This window comes from Ailuropoda melanoleuca, chromosome 16 (genome assembly GCF_002007445.2).
Source record: "Ailuropoda melanoleuca isolate Jingjing chromosome 16, ASM200744v2, whole genome shotgun sequence".
Lineage (NCBI taxonomy): Eukaryota > Metazoa > Chordata > Mammalia > Carnivora > Ursidae > Ailuropoda > Ailuropoda melanoleuca.
The window spans coordinates 39,688,372-39,715,758 of NC_048233.1; the positions used below are offsets into that span (position 1 = coordinate 39,688,372).

Here is a 27,387-nt window from a genome sequence, read left to right on the forward strand (position 1 = left end):
GTGGCTGTAGCTGTGTCTCCTAGAGTGGTGGGGGTGCTGGGCCTCCCGCTTCACTCGGGGAACAAATTGCTGTTTTGGCCGCGGCGGCTCCTCTGGGCGCGGGCGGTAGCCGCGCTTGCTGGCAAATCGTGGGAGGGAGGAGGAGCGGCGCTGGCAGAGCGAGGCCGGGGGGACCGACGCAGCGCGGAGACAAGCTACAGACTGCCGCCCCGGCCCGGCACCACCCCGCCCCGCCCGGGCCCTCCCCCCACCCCCTCTCCGGAGGGGGTCCCTGCGGCCAGCGCTCCCCCTCCAGCGCGGAGCCCAGTTCCCCGGCCCTGGAGGGGGTGGGGCAGCGGAGGCTGCGTCCTTCTCACTCCGCGCGCGCAGGGACCCTCACGCACGGTCGTAGGAAGTTCTCCCAGTGTCTGACGTCCTCCCGTCCGCTGTGTTTGCAACCTGACCCTCTGGAGCAGCCTGAGAGGCCAAAGGTGACAAATAATAGAAATACAAGGGCGGGACCAAGGACCTAGGGCTACTCCCCACCCTCCCACACCCTTTACACACACACACACACACACACACACACACGCACACGCACACGCACACGCACACTCACACCGGCGCTCACGGAGAGCGTCTCAACCTTCCTTCCAGGGCTACCCATACTCCAGGTTCCTCACAGCTCCCGTCTGCAGCTGCACCTCCCAGTGATGAGGGTCAAGTTGAGCGGAGAAAGGCCTGGATGCCCAGAGGCTGTGTTTAGACACCACCCTCCTCATCCCCTTTTAGACTTTCCTGTACAGTTGGGGCCCCTCTAGGGGCCGCAACCTCCGCTAACTACCGGCCTCCCCCACCTCCGCCCGGTGGCCCAGCCCCCTTTCCCACTACATTTTAGCTCGGGGAAAGCGTCTTCTAAAACAACGCGCCCCCCCCCCGCCGCTCACCCCCCGCCGGAGCTCTCCTCTGGTCCCTCTGGGGGAGGAGAGTCTGCGAGGCTCTGTGCGAACCCCCATGCTGCAGAGAAAGACGCCTCGCCCCTGCGCTGAGTCAGCCCGAGCGGGACCAGGCGCTCGCCNAAGGTGCGGAGAGCGCCGCGGGAGCCGAGCCGGGAGCCCGGGATCCGTGGGCGGCCAGGACGCGAGAGGCCGCGCGCCATGCTCCGGGCCCCGACGGCGGGGACGCCCCCTCGCGCACCGGCTGCTGGCCGGGCCTGCGAACCCGGGGTGGGCTTCGGCCTCCGACGGCTGCTAGGGGGCGCGGGGCCCGGCGGGGGGCGGCCGAGCTGGGCGCCCTCCCCCGGTGCTGAGCCCCCGCGCCCCGGAGGGATGGGGCGGGCGGCTACGGCCGCCTAAGATGCCGGCCATGCGGGGACTCCTGGCGCCGCAGAACACCTTCCTGGACACCATCGCCACGCGCTTCGACGGCACGCGTGAGTCTGACCTTCGCCCCGTTGGCTCCCAGAGAAGCCGTTTCTTGCCAGGGTTCCCGCAGGTCCCGCACCCCGACATCTCGGCCTGGCGCCCTCTGTTCTCACCCTTCCTCCCCGATGCCCCGCTTTTGGCCGGGACCACCATCTCCTTTCAGACGCCGTTTCTCAAAGATTCAGGGTCCACTCTGCCCCAGGTTAGGCAAAACAGGCGGAAGTCTCCGGGTTTGGGGCCCAGGATGCCATTTGTTGGCGAGGGCGCGAACCCCGACCTAGTCGATCTAACTCGCCCCATCCCTGTGTCCTGGCGCTATCCTACGGACTAGCATGGAAGTGGCGGGGTGGGGGTTGAGGCAGAGGAGCGGTGTTCAGGGACACCCGGAGGGTTTAAAAGACGGATTTAGAAAAGAGGTTTGCAAAAAGGAGAGAGAGTAGGCGGGATTAGGAGCGCACTGTTAGTCCAAGCTCACCTCACCGCCTAAACTCACCAGCCTAAACCCACAGGGCCTCTCTAGACCCAAAAAGCTAGATTTGGGGACTCCCCCCAAGACTGGGGAAGTTTGGAGTAGGTGACCAGAGCTTCTGGATTCTGGGTTCCCAGGGCTCTGAACACAGGGAAAGTGGTGCAAACCCCCTCCCTCCTTCTCCTCCCTCACACTCATCCCAGTGGGGCTTCCCAGCTCTCTGCCTATCGGCCTCCATGGTCTTGCAGTTCCTGATAGGGGGTGGGAGCTCATCACTGAGCACCCCCCTCCACACACACACACACACACACACACACTGGCTTCTCCATCTGCTTTGCCCTGCGCTTGGCTCCTGCAGCCTGCTGATTCAGTGCCCCCCACTCCCCAATACATTCCTGGCTCCAGGCTGTGCAGTTCAGCTCCCATTCTTACACCCCCATTCTCCATCACATTCACTAATTCCTGAGTCAGGTCCGGCAGCTGGGGTTCGCACAGGGAGTGCGGAATGGGTGGTGGCCTGGACCGCCTCCCATCCAGGTGGGTCCCAGTGAGAGGAGCCAGACAGCCACCCTGGGTACCTAGCTGGTGAGTGAAGCTGGCAGAGGTGGGGGTAGGGCTGAGGCAGCCTCGAGCCGGTCGTGCAGTCCTCCCTTGGGTGTCTGCCGTTCTACCCCTTACCCCAATCTGCTCAGGACACAGTCCAGAGGACACAGTTCCCACACAGCGCTGCGTTCGCCAGCCTCCGGGTTCACATGTGTTGGTTCCTGAGTGCACACATACACACACTGGTAGGAGTGGGCTCTCTACATAGGTGACACACTGGTTCCTGTTTGTAATCAGTGCCTGTCCTAACCCCCGGTGTGCGCGCGCTTGCGCATACACACACACACACACACACACATGGTTCTTGGGTTTTGTGACACCCGCCCGTTGGCTGCAGGCATTTAGGAAAGGAGGGGTGGCAGACCCTGGGCCCCTGCATCCCATGCCTCCTCTGAGAGGTGCTCTCTTGCAGACAGTAACTTCGTGCTGGGCAACGCCCAGGTGGCGGGGCTCTTCCCCGTGGTCTACTGCTCTGATGGCTTCTGCGACCTCACGGGTTTCTCCCGGGCCGAGGTCATGCAGCGGGGCTGCGCCTGCTCCTTCCTCTATGGGCCAGACACCAGTGAGCTTGTCCGCCAACAGATCCGCAAGGCCCTGGATGAGCACAAGGAATTCAAGGCTGAGCTGATCCTGTACCGGAAGAGCGGTGAGGGGCCACCTGGCCAGCCCACCTCACTTTTGAGGTCTCCCCCAGCCTGGCATCCACGCCATCTACTGTCCCTGTGTTCCATCCCCATCATCTCCATCTCCCCATCTCACCCCATCTTCCCACTTACTCATTTCCTTCTCCACCGCGTCCACTGCCCCTGGCTTCTCTCTTCCATCCTCGCTTCAGCCTTTATTCAATTTCCGATCTTGGGTTTCTCACCTGAACAGAAAAATGTCCCCGTCTCAGCAGGACAGATCTGTGGACACACATGTCTGATGGTCATCTCTGCTCTCCTTCACCTTCCCTGACCCTGTTCCATCAAACCCTGTCCTAAATGGAGCCAGGCTGCCCCTCCCTTCCCAGGAAAGCCCTGATCCTGCCTGTGTCTTGGCCAGGGCTGGCAGTGGGACCTCTGTCACCTCGGGCAAGGTGGTGAATAGGAGCTGGGCTGAGTCTGTCTTTGTGCCCAGGGCTCCCATTCTGGTGTCTCCTGGATGTGATACCCATAAAGAATGAGAAAGGGGAGGTGGCCCTCTTCCTGGTCTCTCACAAGGATATCAGTGACACCAAGAACCGAGGGGGCCCCGACAACTGGAAGGAGAGAGGTGGGTGCCTGCGGGGCTGTTGATTTAGCTGCTGCGGTGTTGGGTACCTCCGGCCTTGGGGGGGCCTTGGCACCCAGCTTGGGGTTGTGGGTCCCCCTACCGTCTTGCATTCATTAACTCCCGCTTTGCTGGGTGAGAGGCCTGGGCTGCTCTCATTTCCACATGCCCAGGAAAGCTTGTTTCCAAATAGACCATTTGAGACAAAGTTGGAGTTTTAAAGTCCACTTTACTAAGAAACTGAAAGCAGCAAACTCCACTAGTGCTGGTGAGGTACCGTTTTCTGACCAAGTAGTGGGGCTGAGCGCAGACCCACATGGTTCCTGTCCCTCCACAGACCTGACCCAGAGCCCTGGCCAAAGCCCGCTTTGGGTCCCTGGGGTCTTTCCCCTCTTGTATCCTCCAAGGGCTGGCAGAGGCCCTTGACCAGCTCAGAAAGCTGTCATCAGAAGCTGGCTTTGCCACTGGGGATGCCAGGGGTACTCTCCACTCCCCATCCCCAGCCCTGGGAACCACCTCCTTACTCTTCCCTCAGGCCTTTCCCTATGGAGATCCTCTCCTGCCTTTGCCTTGATCCAGGCCTCCTCCTGCTGGAAGCAGGAAGGGGGGGGAGTGTCTATAAGCACCCACAGGACTGCCCATGCTGGGGCTGGCGAGTGCCTCCTGGAAATGAGGATGCTCGAGCCCCCAACTCTAAGCAGACTAACTGGTCTGTGAGTTAAACCAGCTCATGGTCCAGCAACTGGTGTCCTACACCCAAAAGCCTGGCTGGGGTGTGCGGGCACTCCCCCCATCATCCTCATGGGCCCCTCCTTTGCAGGTGGTGGCCGGCGCCGATATGGTCGGGCAGGCTCCAAAGGCTTCAATGCCAACCGGCGGCGGAGCCGGGCTGTGCTCTACCACCTGTCGGGGCACCTGCAGAAACAGCCCAAGGGCAAGCACAAGCTCAATAAGGTGGATTGCGCACAAGGGTGTGTGTTTGGGGGGCCGGGGAGGGGCAAGCTGAGGAGATGGAGCAGGGAACTAAGCCCACCAGAGAGAGGATGCCCAGGGGACAGCCCAGGCCCCACCAGCACTTTGGGGGTTGTGACTGAGGGAGGGAAGGAATGTCAGATGCCTGATCCATCAAAGATACAGTCTTGGCCCCGGTGTCAGGTGGGCCTTGGATCAATGTTGGCTCCTCCCCCAAGCAGTGGGAGTGACCTCAGCTAAGTCAGTGGCCTCCCTGATCCTCAGTCTTCTGATCTATAACGTGGGGACTGGAAGGCCTACGTCAGAGGTAGCTTTGAGTATGCGGGGAGAGAAAGGAGGTGGATGCCTGTCCCAGACCCTATCCAAACTCAGCCTCTGCCAATTTCCTGTCCTCCCGGCCGGACCTGCCCTGCCCTGCCTCACTCAGGGGGTATTTGGGGAGAAGCCAAACTTGCCCGAGTACAAAGTAGCCGCCATCCGAAAGTCTCCTTTCATCCTGCTGCACTGTGGGGCACTGAGGGCCACTTGGGACGGCTTCATCCTGCTCGCCACCCTCTACGTGGCTGTCACCGTGCCCTACAGTGTGTGTGTGAGCACAGCCCGGGAGCCCAGCGCTGCCCGCAGTGCCCCCAGCGTCTGCGATCTGGCCGTGGAGGTCCTCTTCATTCTTGGTACGTGCGCCCTGTGCCTCCCACCCCACCTGTGCCGGGCACCCCTCGGGCTCTGATGGGGAGAGTCTACATGGTTTCTGTGCCTGCCGACAAGTGTCCCCTGTGTCCTCCCCCTGTTTGTGACCTGTGGGTTTTGAAATCAAACCTAGGTTCCAAACATGTCTCTGCTGCTAATGGGTTATAGGACCCTGAGCTGGTCATCGCCTCTCCAAGCCTCAGTTTCTCCCTCCATCAAATAGGCACAACAATGTCCACCCTTTAGAGTTCTGTGAGAAGTAAGATGGTCCGGGGCCCAGGACAGTGTCCGATACCGAGCAGGCGCCCGGTAAGGTGTGGCTCCTCCCCCACCCCATGCTGAGTCCCACCCGGACTTCCTGCAGACATCGTGCTGAATTTCCGCACCACGTTCGTGTCCAAGTCGGGCCAGGTGGTGTTTGCCCCAAAGTCCATTTGCCTCCACTACGTCACCACCTGGTTCCTGCTGGACGTCATCGCGGCGTTGCCCTTTGACCTGCTACATGCCTTCAAGGTCAACGTGGTCAGTGCGGCCGGGCTGCGTGGGCTTTGGGGCGGGCTGGATGGGGCAGGCCCTGGGGTGACCTCCCCGTGTCCCCCCACCTCAGTACTTTGGGGCGCACCTGCTGAAGACGGTGCGGCTGCTGCGGCTGCTGCGGCTGCTGCCGCGGCTGGACCGCTACTCACAGTACAGCGCCGTGGTGCTCACGCTGCTCATGGCCGTGTTCGCCCTGCTCGCGCACTGGGTGGCCTGCGTCTGGTTCTACATCGGCCAGCGCGAGATCGAGAGCAGCGCCTCGGAGCTGCCGGAGATCGGTACTGGAGGCTTCGGGGCGCGGGGGCGCGCATGTGTGCGTGTGTGCCGGAGGAGCGTGTCTACTCGAGTGTGTGTCTGTCAGGGAAACGTGAGTCCAAGTGTGTGTGTGTGCGCCCATACGAGGAGCCAGGGCCATGTGTGCAAGTCCGCCTCTACTTGTGTGTCCGGGGCTTTCGGGCAAGCGGGGATGTGTTTGTGCGCGCCTGGTGTGAGTGTGACGGAGCCTCCAGCTTGAGGCAGGCCTGTTCTTGGGCAGTCGGGCCTAGTGGTGAAGGCCTGGTGGGCTGCCTGGGGGAGTCCTGTTCACGCCTCGTGGCCTCCTTGTGGCCTTAGCTTTCGTCGAATTCTGCAGGCCCCCGGCCAGCTGAGAACCGCACCCCTCTCAGCAGAAAGCCGCTGCCCTCCTGGGTTCCTGGGATGCCTGGTGCTGTCCCATCACCGTCTCGGAACCTCGCCCCCCCCACCCCCGCACCTTGCCTGCTGAGGCCCTTCCCGGCTCTTGGTACCTCTAGGCCCGTCTCTCTCAGCTGCTTCTCCACCCTCCCCCAGGCCTGAAATGCAGCCTTTCTCTGCGCCCCGCTGGTGTCTTCACTCTCCTTCACTTCACCTCCACTTCCACTCCTCCCTCTGTTTGCCACCCACTCACATCTTAACTCCTGCCAGGAAGGCTCCCACCCCCATCTCTCCACCCAGAATGGCAACTGGCAGGTCACAGGGACCTTCTGGGGCCAAACCGTCATCTCCGTGAAGTCCTATGGCGTCCGACCTTGCTACCCACACTCCTTTGAGAAGCTCTACTGCCCTGAGCAACGCAGCCCTTGCCAGCCTCCTCTGCCCCGGCCCGTCTCTTTCCCTCACCTTGTGCCCTGTGACCCCACTGGAGCCCCTACACCATCTCAGCTTCCCTCCGACCCCTAACTCCAAACCATTCCATTCCAGCCTGTTCTAATTCTTCATACCCCGAGGCTCCGAAACCGAACACACCTTCTTCCTCCCATGCCCTCCAGCCTTCTGGTGACTTCCCAGGAACTGGCCTGTAGTGCCTGTTCCAGTCAGTGGGCAACAGGCCAGCTGCTCAACTGGCCTTGCATGACCATCTGCTCCTTGCTGGGTTCATCAGGAGTGCGGGTGGGCCTTAAAAACGTGCTCTGATTAGTTCCCAGGGACGAGGAGGCTCCCGCAAATCCTCTCTCCCTCGCCAAGCCCATGGAGGCTGGTGTGGGGCCCAGGGGCCCACTTGGATATTCCCCAAAGCTCTAGTTGCTGAGCAGGGAACCCGGATGCTCTACGCAGTGTCAGCTCCTTGGCACCTGCCCTTCCCAGAGGGAGGCTGTGCAGAAGGTGGCTCTGGGGTCGGATGGCTGCCCAGCAAACACAGGCAGTGCACTGGAGGATAGATAACAGTGATGCAGGACCCTGATCCCCAAGTGGGCTGAGACACCAAATCCCCGGGTCAGGTTGCTCCCAAACGGGAGCCAGATGCTCCGAGCCATGTGGCTCCTTTGCTCCGATCCCCTTACAGGAGCTGCTCAGCTGACTTGAAGAATATCTTTGGTTCCCGGAGGGGCTCTGAGTCCCACCATGGAGAACATGGGCAAGTGGGAGGCAGGCTGTTCTGCAGACAACATGTTCATTCTTACACCCTTGAACCCTAAGCTTTCGAGGGATTTCATTCTATTTTGGGCTGATACTAGCTCACGTTAGGGGAGTTTCCAAGTCCTTCTCATCATCACCTCCTCCTTTCTCCAGAGAAAGGAGACCCCAGCTGGGTCAGAGCCACACCCAGACCTCCCAGAGGGCAGCCTGGGAAGGGATGTCTGGAGGGGGAGTGGCGTCCCCTCCTGGCCCAGCTCTGCAGGGAGGTGCCTTCCCCTGGCTTCCCTGCCTTAGTTGTGCTGTTTCTCTGGCCATGGTGTGGACACAGAGCCCCTTCCCGCGATTCCCATTAGCCCAGGGGAGATGGGCTGGATTTTCAAAAGATGGTGCTAAATACTGAGGGAGACCACTCAGGGAATTTCTCAGTATGAAAGCCCCCAGCCCCCAGAACAGCCTGCCCCCAGAACAGCCTCCCCACACCACCAGCTCCAGGAGCTGCCGGTGCCCCACAGCCAAAACAGAGAAGAGAGCCCCCCTGCTACCTTCCCCTCATCCTCCTGCTTCTCACCCCTTGCCCCCCACCCTCCTTACCTGGCAACTGGCTTCAGGTCAGGGGCCCAACTGAATAGTGGCTGAAGAGTTTTGCACACTCCCGTGCATCCTCGCAGCACACCCCAAGTTACAGGAGGGCGAGTCCTCACCTTGGCTTAGGCCTTAACATATCTTCCCAAATTCCTTAGCTGAGAATTTGACACCCCCAGTGTGAACCCCACATCCTAGCTAAGCGGAGCTATTTGCCTGCCCTTGTCTCCATCTCTAGGGTTGGCCCATGATGGGTTTTCCCTAGATCAGGAACAACCTTCTCTCAGTTTCTTTGAATCAAAACTCTACCTATCCTCTGAGACCAGGCACCAGTTGTCCCCTCTTTCGGGAAGCCCTCTAGCCCTAACCCATAGCGTGTGGGTTTGAGCCCCATCCTGTGGCACTGAGGCCCGCGTTTGTGAGATTGCTGAAGGCATGGCTCCTGGGCTGAGGAGGGGCCTGGAGATCTCAGGGAGCGGTGTGTATAAGGTCGTAGGGAGAGTGCGGAGCAGGGAGGCTGGGTGTGTCCAGGTGGGAGGGGCAGAATGCGTGCAAAGAGTGCTGTGCGGAGAGCCTGAGGGCCTGCGCCCTCCTCTGCACTTGCCCTCAGTGTCTCCACTCTAGATCTGCCCTCTCCCCTGACCCCCAGCTCTGCCAGGACCCCTGGGACCTCTGTGGACCCCAGGAACCCCCATCCAACACCCGAGAATTCCCACAACCTTCCAGCTAGGCTCCGAGGGACTCAGCTCCTGAGAGACCCCAGTACACAGCCCCACTTCCTGCCAAGGCCAGGCCGGAGAACGCGGGATTGACGCTGGCCTGTGTCTGCGTGTGTGCTCACTTGGCGTGTGTAGTGCTGCCTGTCTGCCTAGGGCCTTTGAGTGTGCTCACCTGCGCGCTGGTGCTCACCGCTCCGACCTGCGTGCCCGAGTGCGAGCACCTGTGTGCCCTTGTCTCTCTTCCAAGTGCGCACAGGCTTTTTCCGTGTGAGTGGCTGTGGCTGTGCACCTGTGAATGTGCTCACACGTGTGTGTCCTCATTCTCTCGACTGTGCGGAGCACGTCTGGGGCCTTGATGGTGCGTATGCACACGTCCATGTCAGCGTGCCTGAGGATGCGTGCATGGGGCTGGGTGGCTTGTGTGGTTGTGGGGACGGGTGAGGGTGAAGCGGCTTTCAGAGCAGGCGAGCTGAGAGAAAGAGCGAGAGGAGTCTGGGTGGACAGGGTAGAGGAGGTGGCCTCCTGCTGGGCCTGCTTCCTGGGAGTCGTGAGGCCTCGGGGAAGAGGCTGTGGTGCTCCTTGCTCGCTTCATGGCACCAACGGACCGCGGCCGGGGAGATGACAGCCTCATCCTCACGTGCTTGTCTTGGTGAGGGTGGAGGGGGTGGACAGGGTTGCGCGGGATTGGCAGAGGAGGCAGGAGGCAGGAAGCCATGGGGTGGGTCTGCATCCACGTGTCCCCCACGGAGGGGGAGGGGCGGGGAGCAGCGGGCGCACCTGGCCTGCAGTGCAGGGGTACGGGCCGGGCCCGTAGGCTGAGGCTCGCCCCGTCCCCTCCCCCAGGCTGGCTGCAGGAGCTGGCCCGCCGACTGGAGACCCCTTACTACCTGGTGGGCCCGAGCCCAGCTGCAGGCAACAGCTCGGGCCAGAACGACAGCTGTAGCAGTGTCGGCGGGGAGGCCAACAGGACCGGACTGGAGCTCCTGGGCGGCCCCTCGCTGCGCAGCGCCTACATCACCTCCCTCTACTTCGCGCTCAGCAGCCTCACCAGCGTGGGCTTCGGCAACGTGTCCGCCAACACGGACACGGAGAAGATCTTCTCCATCTGCACCATGCTCATTGGCGGTGAGGCCCGCGACTCTCCCGGCCTCCGGGGCCCACTCTCAGACCTCTGGCCCCCGGTGGTCCCCACGCCCCACCTCCCCAGGGTCCCCAGGTCCTTCCGCTTTGGGGGCCCCGAGGAACACAGAACTAGGGCCAGGGGAGCCCCTTGGCTGTAGGGCTCCGTGCCGCACAGTGGCCAGTGCCTGGTCCAGGGGCCTGTGGGGGCGGGCGGAGAGGACAGATGTGCCCACTGTGGTGTCAGGCCGGGCCTGGAGGTGACCCCCTCTCGCCACCCTCCCCAGCCCTGATGCACGCGGTGGTGTTTGGGAACGTGACGGCCATCATCCAGCGCATGTACGCCCGCCGCTTTCTGTACCACAGCCGCACCCGTGACCTGCGCGACTACATCCGCATCCACCGCATCCCCAAGCCCCTCAAGCAGCGCATGCTCGAGTACTTCCAGGCGACCTGGGCCGTGAACAACGGTATCGACACCACTGAGGTGCGCAGGCCTCCTGGGCCGGCCCTTCCAGCCTTCGCTCCTTCGAGGAGGATGTGCTTGGCCTAAAGCCCCCAGGAGTGGGCTGGGGGGGCAAGGATCGCAGGATTTCGGCTTCCGCGCGCCCCGGGGGGGACAGTAGTACGGGGCGGAGGGCGGTCAGGAAGGCTTGGAGGCCTTTCTCCACCCTCATTAGGCCTGGAGGCTCTGCTCGCTGACGTCAGTTGTGGGCCTGGAGGAGGAAAGCGGAGCGGCTCGGGGCGGCCTGAAGTGATTGGGAGGGAGGCAGAGGCGGCCCCCCTCCCTGACCGTACCCTGTGTGGAGCCTCCCCTGGCTGCCGAGGCCCGCGGGGAGGGAAAGGGGCTGGCTGGGGGCTGTCTTCCGTTCTGCCACCACGGACCTCCCCACGCCCCCTGCCCCCACCGCAGCTGCTGCAGAGCCTCCCGGACGAGCTCCGCGCGGACATCGCCATGCACCTGCACAAGGAGGTGCTGCAGCTGCCCCTGTTTGAGGCCGCGAGCCGCGGCTGCCTGCGGGCACTGTCCCTGGCCCTGCGGCCCGCCTTCTGCACGCCTGGCGAGTACCTCATCCACCAAGGGGACGCTCTCCAGGCCCTCTACTTCGTCTGCTCCGGCTCCATGGAGGTGCTCAAAGGCGGCACTGTACTTGCAATCCTAGGTGTGTGGGGGGAGAGGATGCAGGGCCTTGCGGGAGGCGGGTGGAACCGGGGCCCCCCTCAGCAGAAACACCGAGAGAGGACACAGGCAAGGCGGCCCTGGGAGAAGCAGCCAGGACGGAGTAGGAGTAGCCATGGAGCCCCGGGCAGAGCTCACAGCGGACCCAGTGACCAGCAGGTGGCAACACAAGGAGGGGGAAACTATCCTGCAGGTGAGCAAGGCTCCCTGAGTGATGCAGGACCACCAGCCGGCAGGTGGGAGGGGGTGGGATGATCGGCATTTCCAGGTGAGGAGGAAAATTGGACACTGAGGATGGCAGCGCGGAAGAGCGTGCTCGGGCGGGGCTGCAAGAGGGGGCAATGAGGGCTTGCCTGGCAGGGCCCGTCCACCAGTGCGGGAGAGAGGGCTGCTGTGCTTTCCTAGGGCCAGTCACAGAGCAGGCCCAGGGCCCCGAGGGGTGACGGCAGGGCTCAGACTCTGCCCGCACACTTCCCTCCGTGGCAAAAGGAGGTGGAGACGGGCCAAGTCCCTGGACAAGGAAGAAGCGATTGCAGTTGTGGAATGGATGTCATAACGTCCTAAGAGTCTCACAGCTGGGCTGGCCCTGAGGCGCTTCCGCTCACACAGACCTCACAAACCCACGGCAGAAGCACTGGTGTGGTGCCGGTTTTGCGTGGAAGGAGCAGGAGGCTTGGAGGGGTTCATGAGTTGGCAGGAGGGGTTAGAACCTAGTCCACCAACCCTAAACCTCAGGCTTCATTCACTCTGCTCTCAGGCGCTTTGCTCAAGGGAGAGCCGTGTCCCGAAGAAAAGGCACGATTTCAGGGTGGCAGGACGCACACACGAGGTTTTAGGAAGGCGCGCGTAGGCGCTCTGGGAAACAGGGCTGCGTGGCTCCCCAGCGGTGGGAGGCTCTCAGCGGTGACCACAGCAGGTGGGAACTCTGCGATCTGCTTGGGGAATGGGGGCCTGGCCCTGGAGATGGAAGGGAGGTGAATCCTCGGCCAAGGGCTCGAAGACTCACTGCGCAGAAGGCTGGCCCCTGGAGGGGCTGAGGTTTGTCACTAGCCTGGAGAATTAAGAAGACCGACAGCCAGCAGCTACTGTGTGTCCCTCCCCCGTCCCTTGAGTGAATTTCCGACAGAAGAAGAAATACCATCAAGGGGTCTTGGAAGTAAGAGAGGCCAGAGGCTTCCATGCCTTTCACTTTGAGTCTTTAGTGAGTTTGGCTTCCGGACCTAGATGCCTCTTATGCCAGGACTTCGAGCAGATGGAATCATGGCCACTCACGTATGGCTGGCATTCCTTAAGAAATGAGGGGGAACTGGAGAGATTCAGAAGGGCAAACAGATTTTGACAATCGCAGACTGGTCAAGACTGTCGAGCGGATTATTAAACAGATGGTTTTCAGCTCAGAGCCGAGGAAGCAGGGAGTCTGGGAGCTGGCATCAGTCCTGCAAGCGCGTCTCTTCACTGATGCCAGGCACCAGGTTGCAGAATAATCATGTTCACCATTAAGACGGAGCCCCAGGAATGGCCCCACCTGCGCCCCAGGCCCTTGCCTCACTGCCTGTGTCCCCAGCACTGGGATTTTGCCACCTATGATCCATCCCGTCCCTGCCCGTATGCTCCAGATGAACGGTTTCCGCTGCTGACCTAACGGGTCTGGATGCCCCGGTGCATGCCTGGTTCCCCACCAGCTGGTGTTCTGCTTTGCCTTCACCCCCGCCCCCGCCTGTGTCCTTAGCTGAACGTCCAGGGGCTTCCCGCCTGCTGCTGGCCACCGAGGCTCACCGTGCCACGAGCGGGCCGATTCCCGCTCCACCTTCGTGTGTCAACGGACGCTACGCACGCCGGCTGTGGGGCAGGAGGCAGGAGAGAGGCGGACTGGGTGCCAGCGCCAGGAAGACCCAGGGGGCCGGAGAGCTGAGCTGGAGCGTGCAGCCGAGAGACGGCCTGGAGAGCGAGTGGTCTCTGGTCTGGGACCCGTGGCACGGAGCTCTGTCATCGGTCCTGCCCTGTTTCTCGATTCTGTCTCACCTTTTGGATGAAGACAAAAAATACACACTTCTCCTATTTCCAGATGACACACGCGAGGAGAGAGAGCTCATTCATCAGACGAGCACACTGAGATCCGAACAGCTCTCGGAAGGAACCAGAAGGATGGCCCCAAACCAAGAAAATACGATTTAACAGCGATGCCTTCTACACTTAAGTTTGAGCAAAAGTCCATGAACATTTACAGGAGGCTGCTAAGCTCTGTTCTGCTGGCAGCAGGAGGCGGCCGATCCATCTTCTTCCTCGAGGGTGAGGAACGGTGTTCCAATCGTGCGAACTCCGACAGGGGCTGAGCTGCCTCGGGAGGGCAGCGAGGGCTCTGCCTCGGCGCCCGCAGCATGACAGTCCTGCTGGGAGCCGTGTGTGGGGACTCTTGTCCGGAGGATGAGGAAGGAAATGAACTTCGATTGGTCGCCTCCGTGTCAGGCACTTCACCTACACTAACTCGTTTAATCCTCCATGTCCCTGATGGGAGACACCCTAGTTTCTTGATTCTAAGAGGCACGTTTTTCCCTACAACTTCACAGCTCCGAGATCGGGATGCAGACTCTGACTGATGCCATTTTACAATGCTGTCAGCCAGGTGGCAGCCTCAGCTGGGTGGTGGGAAAACCCTCCATTGACACCTTCTGGTAAGATCCAGAAAGCACCCGACTCAGTTCAACACAGAATCTGTCCTGCAAGCACCAGGGCTCAGGGAGCGGAAGTAATGTGGCCGCCGGACGTCACTGCGCCCCGCGGGGCATTAACCTCCGCTTCCTGGACGAGCCCCACCTGAACCACCTGTGAGGCTTGAAAAATACCGGATTGTGGTGTCTCCTGTAGATATGATGATTCCGTAGGCAGAGATGGGGCCTGGGAGAGATGGGTTCGGAGCTACAGGCAGCCTGGGAATGACGAGAATTGGTGACCGCTCAGCTGTCTCAGAGCTAAAATTCGAATGGGTCCAGCTCCGTGGCTTTGATCCCAGACGTGCTTGAGCACCTGGGTCTCCGTGCCTTTCACTCCAAGGCAGTCTGAGAAGCCAGAGGCAGGCAGCCGGGCTAGGCTAGGGCCTGGGTGCCTCTGCTGCTCTCTGTGCCGGCTCGCCGGGCCCCACTGAGCTCACAGGGCCAGCTCCCTGCCTCTGCTGGACTCCCCGTCCATGGGCTGAGGGGCGGGGCTTGCTGACCTCTGCTTCCGCTTCCCAGGGAAGGGTGATCTGATTGGCTGCGAGCTGCCCCGGCGGGAGCAGGTGGTCAAGGCCAATGCTGATGTCAAGGGGCTGACCTACTGCGTCCTACAGTGTCTACAGCTGGCTGGGCTGCACGAGAGCCTCGCACTGTACCCCGAGTTTGCCCCACGCTTCAGCCGGGGCCTCCGAGGGGAGCTCAGCTACAACCTGGGTGCCGGTGGAGGCCCTGCAGAGGTGAGGGCACTGGGAATGTGCGCAGATGGAGCCGGGGTGCCAGGGGCCTGCGGAGGTGGGCCGAGGCCGGGCTTTCGGAGGCACTGTGCGAGCATCTGGCCTGGTGTTAACAGTTGCACACGCTGTGGGGGGTCTATACTCTCCCGGCTCCTGTCCCTTCACAGCCACACTGTCCTTTAGATCCCAGCCCAGCCGTGCTGCACCAGCCCTCCCGGCTCTCCCTGGCCCGTCCGAGCCAGCCTGGGATGGAGGCTGAGGGCCACACACGAGGGCTGGGACCCCTGGGGAGGGCCAGGCACTAGGCCTCCGGGCCTGCCTCGGAGGCGAGCCCTGTGGCTCCCCCTTGCTTCTTCACCATGAGAGAAAACTGCTCTGAGGGTCTTTGAGTTTTCCTGGCTTATATCGCTAATTCCAAACCTGTGTTTAGCACGGTGTTCTCCTGGATAGTTTGGTTAGTCCGAGGGACCCAGTAGATGGGTGGTGTATCCACACTTGGCTAGAATTTTGGGAGGCAGCAAATCCCTTCAGGGCTTGGTGGCTTTGTGGTGGCAGCAGAAAAGCAGTCCCCCCCCCCACCCCGCCTCATACACACCTGAGCCTCTTCCCCTGCGGGTGGGAGACACCGGGCATCAAGTTTAACAAAGACAGCTCCTTCTAGGGAGGGGAGGTCGGGGTGGAGCAGGCGAGTGGGGCACAGGAGGGGCTATCCGTGCCGCTTCCCTGTCCCCCACTGGCCCCAGGCGGACACCAGCTCCCTGAGCGGCGACAACACCCTTATGTCCACGCTGGAGGAGAAGGAGACGGACGGGGAGCAGGGCCCCACAGCCTCCCCCGCCCCCGCTGATGAGCCTTCCAGCCCCTTGCTGTCCCCTGGCTGCACGTCGTCCTCCTCAGCTGCTAAGCTGCTGTCCCCACGCCAGACAGCGCCCCGGCCCAGGCTAAGGGGCAGAGGACGGCCGGGCAGGGCGGGGGCTTTGCAGGCTGAGGCTGGCCCCTCTCTCCACCCTCGAAGCTTAGAGGGTCTGCAGCTGCCCTCTGTGCCATGGAACGTACCCCCGGATCTGAGCCCCAGGTAAGCAGGCCCTGGGCCACTGTACTCTGGCAGAGATAGTGGGGATAGGGTTGAGGACTCGGCCAGACACATTCCTCCCCTGGGTGCTTGCCATTCCATCCTAACCCATTCCTGCCTCTTCCAGGAAGCCTTCTTGGACTCCACCTTCCTGTGGCACCCACCATTTGGTGCCTGGCCATTCACTGCTTTGAATTCCTGGCGTGTCGGGTTGCCCTAGCAAAACCGCAAGCTCCCAGGGAAAGGGACCAAGGGTTACCTGTCCCAGGCCCTAAGCTCCAGGCTCCTGCGGCTTGTGTGTGTGGCCGCCGGGCGCTGCAGTGGTGGCCTGTGGACTGATGTGTCACCCTGGCATCTGTGTCCGCAGGGTAGTAGATGGCATTGAGGATGGCTGTGGCTCCGACCAGCCCAAGTTCTCCTTCCGTGTGGGGCAGTCTGGCCCGGAGTGCAGCAGCAGCCCCTCCCCTGGGCCAGGTACTGGGGCCCAGGTCCCAGGGGGTTGCAGGCAGGTCGGCAGGGCTGCCTCTTGGCCCTGTGAACCTCTGAGAAGCCGGCAGGGTCTAGCCTTCTTGCCCTCTTGCCCTTCTCAGCCTATGCTGTTGGGCAGGGCTGTTCGGTGATGAAGGCCAGCACCTTGCGGTCAGAAGGCAGCTGGGGACGGGGTTTGGATCCCCACGGTCAGCTCCCCGGCAGCGGGCTCTTAGTTCTCGCCCCAGCTTCTGGTCTGTAATACGGTGGTTGTGGGGCTTAGATCAGAGGCTGTTGCTAAGACCCTGCGGAGGACAGAGGGCTGGGGGGCTAAGCAGGGCTGTAAGTGGTCCCCAGCTGGGCCACGCAGCCCTGAGAGTGGACCAGGGAAGGAGCTCCCGGGAGTGGTCGGGTGTCTGGAGGACAGGCACAAAGAGCAGCTTCCCGAGGGGGGAGCGCAGGGAAGCGTGCCCAAGGTCCCTGGGCGGTTTGGGCAGAATCCCGCAACTGGGGCAAGGCTGGAAGTGGCCACTGCTGGTGTTGGGTCCTGCCAGGCCGGTGCGGTCTGTGCTAACTGGGGCAGAGGCCTGGACCCCGTGCGGTCCCCTCTTCCTGGTACCGGCTGGTAACCCCGTCCTGCTGTTTGCAGAGAATGGCCTGCTCACTGTCCCCCTCGGGCCTGGTGAGGCAAGGAACATGGACACGCTGGACAAGCTGCGGCAGGCGGTGAGTGAGGGGCGAGCTGGAGGTAGGGAGGGCAGAGGGGTGGGCACTGCTGTGGTGTGAGGTCCAGACTCCTCTAACTTCGCGCTCTGTCCTCCTCCCTCGTTCCCCAAAGGTGACAGAGTTGTCGGAGCAGGTGCTGCAGATGCGGGAGGGCCTGCAGTCACTTCGCCAGGCTGTGCAGCAAGTGCTGGCACCCCACGGCGAGGGCCCTTGCCCTCGGGCGTCAGGAGAGGGACCGTGTCTCACTGGTGCCTCTGGGCTCCTGCAGCCTCTGTGTGTGGACACTGGGACTTCCTCCTACTGCCTGCAGCCCCCAGCTGGCTCTGTCTTGAGTGGGACCTGGCCTCACCCTCGCCCAGGGCCCCCTCCCCTTGTGGCACCCTGGCCCTGGGGCCCCCCAGCATCTCAGAGTTCCCCTTGGCCTCGGGCCACAGCTTTCTGGACCTCCACCTCTGAGTCAGAGCCCCCGGGCTCAGGAGAACTCTGCTCCGAGCCCAGCACCCCTGGCTCACCACCTCCTGAAGAAGGGGCTAGGACTGGGCCCCCCGAGCCCACGAACCAGGCCGAGGCTGCTAGTACTGGAGAGCCCCCGCCAGGGTCAGGGGGCCTGGCCTTGCCCTGGGAACCCCATAGCCTGGAGATGGTGCTTATCGGCTGTCATGGCTCTGGCACAGTCCAGTGGACCCAGGAAGAAGGCACAGGGGTCTGACCGCTAGCCCCAGAACTCAGTGTTGCCAGACATGCTGCCATCCGCTGCCCTGCCCAAACTCAGGGCGGAGGAAGGGTGGCAGCCACCCCCCGGGACTCCATGCTGCTCACTGGCTCAGGGCAGGGAGCCTGAGAATTAAAGAGGGCCTGGCCCCCGACTCTCAGAGTGGGCCGGAGCCTCAGGGGCAGGCCCCAGGCTGGGAATCTCTGGGCCCCTCCTCGGCCTACTCCTCTGTCTCCCTCTGCAGGATGGGTGACAGAGGCCTGAGGCCAAGGAGGGATTCTGCCATCCCCTGCATGTGTCCCTGTCTCACCAGTCCCATTTTTTATATTAAAAAAATAATAATAAAAGGAGCTACTTTGGAACTTGGTGCTTTTTATTTACAAAAGAAAAATAATAAAGGAAAAGTCTGAAGCTAATCAGCTGGAGACAAAGGGGCAGAGGTGGGAATCTGAGGGAACGAGGAGGGTGGCCTGCAGAGAGAGGAGAAGGGGAGGGGCTCTGGCTCTAAGGAAGCCGGAGGGTTCCAGCCTCTAGGGGCTTCCTGAGGACCAGCCCTGCCTTCCCACAGAGGCTCAGATCAATGGGCCAGCAGCTGGGTCTCCTCCTGCCCACTGTGGTTCTTCCAGGAGCCTGAGTTCCCAGCTCCAAGGGGCTGGAATGGCAGGGGAAACTGAGGCCAGAGAGAGCACATGGGTCCTGCCACCACTCCTCACTGTGGCGTGATCTTGGCAGCCTCGGCCCGAATGAGGGCAATGAGGTCCTGGTTGATTAGGAAGACAAATCTCAGGCTGGCAATCTACGGGTGGGAGAGAAGAGTGGCTTGAGGACAGAGGTGGGATTGGGGGCCAGGCCCACATCCTGGCTCCCCTCGGCCCTGGTCTCACCCTGACCTCCCCGCCTCCCTCGCAGCTCACCTCCACCACGGAGTTGTTGCTGAGGCGCCATTTGGAGCCACACAGCACAGGCCGCCCGTCAATGTAGATGGGCCGCCGACCCTCATTGGCAATGAAGAAATCACCGTTATTTTTCAGCTTGATGACACCTGTGGGGGTGGAGAGGCGAAGGCGGATGAGGAGACAGGGAAGGCCAGAAGAGGGCCTCAAGTTCCCACCCACTCTGGTTCCCAGGGACAGGCTAGAAGGCACCCATGACTCCCAAGTTAGGGATCCTGAAATGCCAGCTGCTCGGCCCCAGCTGCTCTGCGAGGGTTCCCATGGAAACCGAGCCACAGGGCTGGAAGGCAGCGAGAGGCTGGAGGGTCCCTCGCACTGCTTCCTGCTGGTACCTTGCTTCCGGGAGATCTTCCAGGCCGGACCCTCCAGAGACAGGTCCACATCAATCTGGTTATCCTTGGTGGCTCTGCCCAGGGTGATCTGGGGAAATGGGGCGGGTGAGGGCTGGGACCTGAGCAATGGGTCTACACAGGCCAGGGAAAGATGAGACATCAGGGACCAGGCACAGAAAGGTCAGCGAGGGCAAGACCGGAAGAGGAGGGTGGCCTGCGGATGCACACGGGCCAGGCCCGCCTTACCTCTCGAGAGCGCATCAGGTACCGCACCATGCGGCCCCGCAGCACTGCCAGTGTCTGGTTGTCGAAGTCGGGAGAGCTCATGCCTGGGGGAGGAGTGGCCGCTGTCAGGCAGAGCCCACCCCTCAGGGCCGCGGGGTGGAAGGCAGAGAGCCAGGGGCTCAGGGCGGGCCGAAGCAAGCGGGAGCGCGGCCCCGCAGCCCCTCCTCACCTGTGATGCTGTCCACCAGCACCTGCCACTTATGCAGCTCCTGCTCCAGCTGCCGGATCTCTCGTTTCTGGCGCCGATCGGCCACGGTCAGCTCTGGGGCGAGGTGGGGCGGTAAGGAGGGACACTCTGCGGTCACCAGCACCTTGTCCTGGTCCTCTGTGCTGGCGCGAGATTCTACCCCTAACCGTCCCCCCCAGGGTACACTCACCATGTTCTAGGACCTCATCGCGCATGTCCCTGTGGGGGAGAAGGACGAATCAGGATCCACTTCCAGCTCACCTGCCATTACCAACAGGGCTACTCGGCTCATTCGGGGGCACCTCAGTCCCTCAGCGAGGAGCCCAGGCTGCTGCTCCTCTGGCTTTGGACTAGTCTCCTTCCCCGGGTGGTGAGGGGGCGCTCAGCAAGAAGACCAGGGGAAGGCAGAGCATGAAGCTGAGCGTGTGCTGGGCTCAGTTCTCTGCAGCAGGAGGTAGGGCCCCACGGCCCGGGGTGCTCTGTTTCCAGGAGACACTTCACTCTGTACCCTGCCTGGGGCCCCGCCACTCACTTGAGCTTACTGTCATCAATCAGGTCCTCTGCGTCGGAAAAGTTGAGCACTTGGTCCCCCTTGGGCAGCGGCTGCACTGAACAAAGGACGGAGAGACGGTCAGCGCCGCTGCTCCTGCCCTACCCGACGCTGCGGCAGCGACTGAGCTAAGGGGACCAGTGGCAGACTGGGCCTGCAGGGACAGCTCGGCGCCGAGGTCGACAGGTAACAGAGCACAAGCCAGTTCAGGCTGCGAGCTAATTTGACACGAAGTGGTCCTGACATTAGCTAAGGGCAGAGATGGTTCTAGAAAGAAAAGGGAATTAAAGCTGACTTCTTGCGTTTGTCAGAGCGCACAGGCTTTCCCGTCGCCGTGCACAAAGGAGGGCGGGCGCTGCTGTCAGCCCCCCGCACTCGTGCCGAGACGCCCACAGGAAGGAGGGCTCACTACGGGACTCAGGTTTAGGGCAGACCCAGGATTCAAGCTCTGCTTTCCTGATGCCAAATCCAAACTGCTCCTCTATCACATCGTACGCTGCCCAACGTTTTCTGCCACACTCGGCGAGAGGCAGAGAGGCGCGTGCCCGTCATGATGTGCCGGGAGAGGCCGCCACGCCTCCAGTCGGCGGCTTTCAAACTGCGGGTCATGACTTCTTAAGGGTCACAAAATGAGTTGTCATTTTTTCCAAAAATATGAAGTGGAACAGAATATTACAGTCCATCAGATACGTGGAGGACAGTTTCATGAAAGTTTTTCAGGTTTTTTTCTGATCAAACTATAAAGGGACTGGGGCCCCCAAACTCGCAGAACTTCTGCCAGCTGCTCCCAGGACCGCGGTGTGGTTCGGTGGCAGCGCGCAGTGGCTAGTGCCCAGGTTCCCCGCTGGCTGAGGAGTCTGTCAGCCCCGGGGGTGTCGTCACTGCCTGCCAGGGAAGTGAGGGGGCTGTACAGGAGCCACAAATGCTCCATCCCCCCAACTCCCTGAGATCAGACCGTGCGGGAGACACAGGACTGCGTCCACCCCCACCCGGCTCCTCCCGCCACAGCTGCCTAAAATCCCACTAACCTAATACTCAACGGACCTGAGAGCTAAGCAGCGCATATGCCCTGTTCTTAGGGCCTCCCAGCACCAGCCAGCCAAGGAGAAGTCCACTACCCACTGACAAGACTCGTGAGGAGAAAAATTCAATCTCTAAGTTATTCAAAATAACTTTCAAAGAAGCTAGCTCTAACAGCAAAAATAGACTTTACCAGCGTCCACTCTCTCTGTGGGAACTCAGTGACACCTGAGCCTGAGACAGAAGCAGAGATATGGAAGTTGCAGGAATAATGAGAGCTCCCCACTAAAATCAGAGCTCTTCAGGAAGAAAAGACGGGGCCCTCCCTGACAAGATTTCCTAAAATCCTCTTGCAGGAGTATCTTTTCATAACCAGGAGCAGGAGGACCCAGGGAGTAGGGGGAGGGCATAGGCACAGCCTCATTTCCAGAACAGTGTGAACAACTCTGGAGACGCTGACGGGCAACACTGTCCCGAAGTGAGAGTAGAGTGTCTGTACTAGGACATACGACAAAGGCTGACCCTAAGTCCCAAAAAGAACGGAGGAATTACACGCAGTTTAGTCAGCTGACCTTCCCAGTACCTGTCATCGGGAGTGACAGCCTGCTGGTGAGGGACGGGAAGCGGAGGGCCTTCGGGCCCCTGGACAGGAGGAAGGCAGAGGGTCTGGGTGTGAAGGCCCAGTGGGGATTTCCGAATGGCTCCAAAGCAGTAAGAAGGAACAAGAAGGAATGTGGAGAGAGGGAAGCGACAGAAAGACTTAGAAATAAGTACCATGTCTAGGACAGTGGCTCTCTAGGGAGGGAAAAGGGGAAGGGTAAGCAGTGAAGGGGACTTTCACATTTTACTCATGTTTCAACGTCATTCGTGGAGAATGTGTTATTTACGTAATGGGAAAATACATCAAAAACGACAACAAAACCAGAAGTGGGACACAACTCTGCCATTTGGACATTTTGCTCGGGATTCCAGGCAAGGCCACCCTTACCATGCCGCTATCATTCTAGCCACCTTCCTTCCTTCTGGAAGGCAGTGGTTTTGCTGCAAAGAGAGGTGCAAGACACCGGGGGCCGCTGAGGGATCTGTTACCGGGCACCTGAGGGCGCCGTGCCCAGACCGCCTCACTCACATGCAGCACACCCGCCCTGCCGGCTCCCGGAGCCAGTTACCTGTCTGGTCCTCCAGAAGGTAATATTGCTTCATGAGCTGCCAGTGGGCCTGCAGAGCCTTGGCAGTGCGGGCCAGGTAGAAGGCATCGGGGTGTCTGTGCAGCAGGTCCTGGAACGTCTCCAAGGTGGGCTGGCTGGTCTGGAGGGCGAGGAGCCTGTTCTCAGCATCTGGGTTTTCTCATTCTCGTCTCTGCCTTCCCACCCCCACCCCGTCCCCACTAGGAGCTGGAAGAAGAGTGAACCAGTCTTGGCTCTTCCTGAGGACCCCATCCACAGTGGCCCCTGCAAATGTACGAGCACCCGCAGGGCATGTTTCTAGGCAATAGGGCCTCCCCACATCAGCAGTCTTCCCCGTGGTCAGGCCCCTGCCCTGCCCCACGGCCTTACCGATCCCACTTTGCTCAGCAGCTGTTCCTCAGCCTTGCTAAACAAGGCCTTGCTCTGGATGGCAGCAATGGCTTCTGGGTGCAGCTGTCTCATGGCTTGGCAGGCCAGCCTGGGGGGCGCGGTGAGAAAGAGGGCAGGGTTGAAGGGAGGGTGTCTAGCAATCTGGGATTCCTGCAGGTCTTTGAGATCCAGAACTAGAGGCCAGGCCCTCAAGAGGAAGAGCCCAAGGCTTCGCACAGTGCCAGGGGTCTCATGGGTTTGCTGATAGCACAGCACAGGCAACTCAGCCGAGTCTCCGGTGTTTACCCCCTGGAAGAGACTCAAAGGCACAGCCCGCACAGGCCAGCTGAGGGAGACCCTGCCACCGGCTGCGGCTCCTTCCCCAAGACCTTCCTCTTTACTTGGCCAAAGCTGCCACCCATTGCCCACCACATCCCAAAACTGAGCCCTGCCCACTTCCTGGCCTGTCAGGACCCAGGCTACAGCTTAAGCGGCGTTAGGGACTGGGAGCAGAAGACGGGTGCCGAGCATCTGACCAACTCTGATGACGGTAAGCCAGGTGGCTGAGGAGGAAGACGGCGCACTGCACGGCACACAGGTTTACTTGGAACTTGGGACTTTTAGGGGCCTTCGTGTTCTTTTGTTCCAATTCCCTCTTATGGAGGAAGAAATTATGGAAGGTCGGTGCGGACAGGGTGGGACGTGACCTAGCCCAAACCACAATGCACACAGGGTGGGGCCGGGGCTCCCGGCACGCATTCGGGTCTTTTCTCCCCTGCTACTTCATCGGCTTCCAGATCCCCTTGCTGCTGGCATCAAGCCAGGACCAGCAGGGTTGGCAGCAGGAAGGAGCTTCCTTCCCGAGACTGGCTGGTTTCAGTATCATCCCAGAGGATGCAAGGTCCCATGAGCCCTGCCTCCCAGGCCCCTCCCTTGGGCCCTCGTATAATTCTGCCTGTTCCAGGAGCCAGGCTCTGGTGCTCCTAGTAGCTCCCTGCTGCTGGAGCCAGCCCCACTCACTTGGAGATGACGGGATCGTAGAGCAGGGCGTACCAGCGCTCCTGGACCTCCCGAAGGGTGAAGCGGCAGCTGAACTTCACGCCCAGGTGGACCGATGTCAGGTCATTGGTCTGCAAGGCCCGAGATGGGTTGGCCCCAGCCTTAGAGCTACCCCCAGGGTGCTGCTGGGCTAGTCTGGGGGCCAGGGACCGCGGGCTGGAGGGAGGGGGACGTGCGACCTGCGGCTGTACCTGCAGTACAGAGTTGATGAGCAAGAGGTCATCCGCAGGCTTCCAGCGGCCCAAGTCCTTGGTCACCTGCAGCGGCTGTTTGCTCTTCTTCACACGCTTGGTGAGTCCGGGGGTGGGGGCTGGGCTGGGCGGCACAGGAGTGCTAGGGGCCTTGGACACCTGGGCAGAGGACAGGAAGAGAATGAGCTCAAAGCTGCCATCGGGGGAGTGTGGGCTTTGGGCCTCGAGCTTCCCATACCGCGTGTGGTGGCCCCAGTCCCACCCGACCATAAGCAACACTGGCAGGAGCCCATCCCCGAAGTACTTCTGCATGGTCCTTGACCTTACAGGGTCTTCTCTTTGCTGGTGGCACCCTCAACCCCAGAGTGGAGGGCGGGTGGGGAGGATACCAGAAAACCACTCTGACTGGTACGGTGTCTAGGGCCAGAGCAATGCCACCTGGGGGTTATTTTTACACCCAGCAATGCTGGGAACAGGCTGTCTGCTCCCAGAATAGATGCACGCTCTATGCCTCCCACACAGAATGTGATACAGGACGCACTGACAGGGTGTGTGTGTGTGGAGGGGGGGTGCGGCAAGAAAGGGGGAGTAGGGAGAAGAGATGGGCTCCCACAAGGGAGGCAGCTGAGGTTGGGGCTGGGGCCACCGGAATTTCTCACAGGTCTCCTCTGCAGGGCTCTTGCGAGCTGGCAAAGGTGGTGGGGAAATACAGAATCTGGCCCCCGCCCCCTTGCAATCTCTCACCTTCTTCTTCTCACTGGAGGAAGGTTCACTCCCTGAACAGCGCCCTGGTTCCACCCCACTGGCCCCCTTCGCCCGGGTAGAGGACTTAGCCAGGCTGCTCTCCACCAGCTCGTCATCAAACTTCTTCCTCTTAATGAACCTGCGGAGAATCCTGCCCAGTGAGCACCCCTCGCTGCCCGCCCCCCGTACCCACTCACACACACCCCAGCCTCGGGACAGCGCAGGGTCCCGGCTGGGTGCTAACTGCCCCAGCGCAGCGGACGGGGCACGGAGCTGCTACGCTCTTCCCCTCTGAGATGACAGGGTACCGCACCGCCAAGATTTCACGTCGAAGACCCAAAATCTCCCTCCCTAACCCAAGTCGCACAGAGGGGGACTTGGCGGGAAAAGCACAAAGCTCTGCCAATACTTAGGCCCCAGAGGGGCTCAGGTAGCCATTCCCGACAGTGGCAAAGGCATGCAGCACCGAATGCCCTTGCCCAGGCCCTGGCCCTTTGAACCCTTACTACCTGGAGGAGCTTCTCCGTTTAGGGATGGTGCCCAAGGCCTGAGAGGAAGCCCGCTTCTGCCCTGCCAGTGACTCCTCATCCTCTGAGCGGCTGGCAGTGCCTGATGCCATCAGAGATGAATCTAGCAGCCCCTGAGAATCTAGGAAAAAAGAAGTGGTGAACTCAGGTCTCCTAAGTGCCTAGCAGAGCCCTGAGCCTCTGAACACGGGACCCCTCCTCTGCCCCTCTCCCCCCGACCCTCTACCAGCCCTCCTGGCCCTTCCCCTGCTTCCTTGACATTTGAGGTTTTATGGTGGGAGTTCCTTGGCCATCCAGATCCCATCTGGGCTCAGACCTGGCCCAGACCTTCCACGCTGGGCAGTTCTCCCGGTGCCACGTGTCATGTCGTGCAGCACATGGTGCTCAGGTCAGACTGGTGATGCCGACACACCGGGCTCTGGGCATAACTGCTCCCTCTGCCATCAAAATGCAGCCGTGCCAAAGAGCGGCAGCTCAACAGCAAGTCAGTCAACTGCGGCCTCTGCCGAGAGGTACGTGGGTGGTGCTGGCCCAGGGGGAGGTGGCAATGCCCAGCCAGGACGAAAAGACACACGTGCCAGGCACGGGGTGGAATCAGTAGATGCTTGGCGCCTGAGCGTATGGGGAGCTGGCCCGGCCTCATACTACCTTTGTCCATCCTCTTACAGTCCCAAAGCCACTGGTTCCAAACCACAGGGCTAGGAGGAAGGGTCCCACAGACTCATCCAAGGATTCTGACCAGGTGAGCTTAGAGGCTGAGAAGAGATTCTGCAAAGGAGAAATGAGGCTCCCTGAGGCACAGGTTTTCAACGGGCCAGCCTCACCTCCTTATACTGGAGCAGCTCCCCCAGGATCCCATAAGCTAGGAAAGACACAAGGAGAAGAGACACAAGGCTCTATTCTGCCAATATGACGCTGATAAACCAACAGCTTTCTAAAGGTCACCAGCATCTTTGAGAACACAAAAGCTATGCACTCCAGAAAAATGTACAAACACGTAGCATTTTAGGGGGTCCACGGACCTCTATGATTCTACTCAAAGTTGCTAGGTGAAGGGCCTCAATTATAAACAAGCAGGAAACAAGGGATTACTGGCTCACTTCTTATCGTCGCTGCCCACTCAGTTCAGTAGCACCCCCTTGCCCTTCCAAGCCAAAGCAGGGAAACTGGGGATAGAACTCAGATTAGTCCATCTCTCTCTCTCTCTCTTTTTTTTTTTTTCTCATTTGCAGCTTTGGCTGAAAATTTAGTGGGTGGTACCGCGTGGAAGCTAAAAAACGCGGTTTGGCAACTCAGCAAGTATCAACCGCCCTGGGGCGCCTGCTCCTAACCCCGGGGGAACTCAGGTACCGGGGACTCTCTGGGGCGTGCCGCTAGCGGGCCCCGCCCCTTCAGGCCAGGGTGGCTCTCGACACAGCTTTCCCGCCCTGCCCCCAGGTGCGCCAGTCGCGCCGCTGGGCTCTGTAAGATACCGCTGGATATTGTGACACCTGGGGAGCAGGTGAAAGGCCTGATTCCGCGGACTGAGACTAGGTCTGCACCCCCTCCCTTCCCCCGCCCTCGTTCTCCCCCGAGTGCACACCCAAGGTGGGGGATTAGTGCAGGTCTCTTTCTGGAGTTCGGGATGAGACTGGTGAAGTCAGCCCTGCAACTCAACAGCAAAGCACCGAGTGCACCCCGATGCTTTCGCAGCCCTGGTTTAAGCCCCACGGGCTGGTGGCGAGGGAGGGGGAGTAACTCCCAGGCCAAGTCTCACCCCACCTTCGGCGTGCCACCTTTGCGCATGCGTAACATCTCGGACCAGATTCTGGTCCGGTCCGGCCCACGCATGCGCAGATTTTCGGGGCGCTACCGGGGCGGGGCCGCAAACATTGTGGGGGGTCTTCCCCCGCGGCACTCTGGAAAACTCCATTTCGCCCCAAACTCTACTCAGAACCCTCGGAAGCGAACCGCGAGGTCTCACCATTCCTAGGCTGCCAGCTCCAACAATTTCTCCGCGGCGACGGCAGCAGCCGCAGGGCCAAACCCAGCTTCCGTGAAGCACATCTACTTCCGGGTCTGCGAACTAGGGGCTGCACGATCCCTTCCGGTTCGCCCCGGGAACGTGACAGAGGGGGCGTGGTCACGGCAGGGACTGGACCACCTTTTGCTAATAACCGAAGT

General features: G+C 61.0%; 2 protein-coding genes across 5 annotated transcripts; one reads left to right on the top strand and one right to left on the bottom strand.

Annotated features, from left to right (window-relative positions):
• Positions 1 to 1,064: 1,064 nt before the first annotated feature.
• Positions 1,065 to 18,176, top strand: KCNH3 (potassium voltage-gated channel subfamily H member 3). 2 transcript variants are annotated; one of them, XM_002922375.4, is made up of 15 exons: positions 1,065 to 1,411; positions 2,888 to 3,121; positions 3,595 to 3,729; positions 4,547 to 4,680; positions 5,126 to 5,369; positions 5,750 to 5,907; positions 5,993 to 6,200; positions 9,942 to 10,223; positions 10,505 to 10,704; positions 11,131 to 11,380; positions 14,628 to 14,845; positions 15,586 to 15,917; positions 16,282 to 16,388; positions 17,032 to 17,108; positions 17,221 to 18,176. In XM_002922375.4, the coding sequence occupies exons 1-15, from the start codon at positions 1,336 to 1,338 to the stop codon at positions 17,815 to 17,817; spliced, it is 3,252 nt and encodes a 1,083-aa protein (XP_002922421.2). In that variant the 5' UTR covers positions 1,065 to 1,335; the 3' UTR covers positions 17,818 to 18,176. The 2 variants fall into 2 exon arrangements, with proteins under 2 accessions (XP_002922421.2, XP_034501279.1); XM_034645388.1 differs by lacking the exons at positions 5,750 to 5,907; positions 5,993 to 6,200.
• Positions 18,173 to 27,387, bottom strand: MCRS1 (microspherule protein 1). Of its 3 annotated transcripts, XM_002922376.4 has the most exons (15): positions 27,188 to 27,312; positions 25,873 to 25,992; positions 25,207 to 25,345; positions 24,698 to 24,836; positions 23,954 to 24,112; positions 23,724 to 23,833; positions 22,704 to 22,812; positions 22,317 to 22,455; positions 20,110 to 20,185; positions 19,768 to 19,796; positions 19,560 to 19,652; positions 19,352 to 19,434; positions 19,106 to 19,193; positions 18,735 to 18,862; positions 18,173 to 18,616 (listed from the first exon to the last, which is right to left on the bottom strand). In XM_002922376.4, the coding sequence occupies exons 2-15, from the start codon at positions 25,880 to 25,882 to the stop codon at positions 18,530 to 18,532; spliced, it is 1,389 nt and encodes a 462-aa protein (XP_002922422.1). In that variant the 5' UTR covers positions 25,883 to 25,992; positions 27,188 to 27,312; the 3' UTR covers positions 18,173 to 18,529. The 3 variants fall into 3 exon arrangements, with proteins under 3 accessions (XP_002922422.1, XP_034501281.1, XP_034501280.1); XM_034645390.1 differs by lacking the exon at positions 25,873 to 25,992 and having other exon boundaries at positions 27,188 to 27,387; XM_034645389.1 differs by lacking the exons at positions 25,873 to 25,992; positions 27,188 to 27,312 and adding an exon at positions 25,541 to 25,866.

Coding starts and splice junctions, on each gene's coding strand:
- KCNH3 (XM_002922375.4), top strand. CDS start 1,336: ATGCCGGCCATGCGGGGACTCCTGGCGCCGCAGAACACCTTCCTGGAC. Junction 14,846..15,585: donor CCGGTGGAGGCCCTGCAGAG/GTGAGGGCACTG, acceptor CACTGGCCCCAG/GCGGACACCAGCTCCCTGAG. Junction 16,389..17,031: donor CAGCCCCTCCCCTGGGCCAG/GTACTGGGGCCC, acceptor TGCTGTTTGCAG/AGAATGGCCTGCTCACTGTC.
- MCRS1 (XM_034645389.1), bottom strand. CDS start 25,589: ATGACACGTGGCACCGGGAGAACTGCCCAGCGTGGAAGGTCTGGGCCA. Junction 20,186..22,316: donor CCTTCTGGAGGACCAGACAG/GTAACTGGCTCC, acceptor TCCTTTGTTCAG/TGCAGCCGCTGCCCAAGGGG. Junction 18,617..18,734: donor GCAACAACTCCGTGGTGGAG/GTGAGCTGCGAG, acceptor TCCCACCCGTAG/ATTGCCAGCCTGAGATTTGT.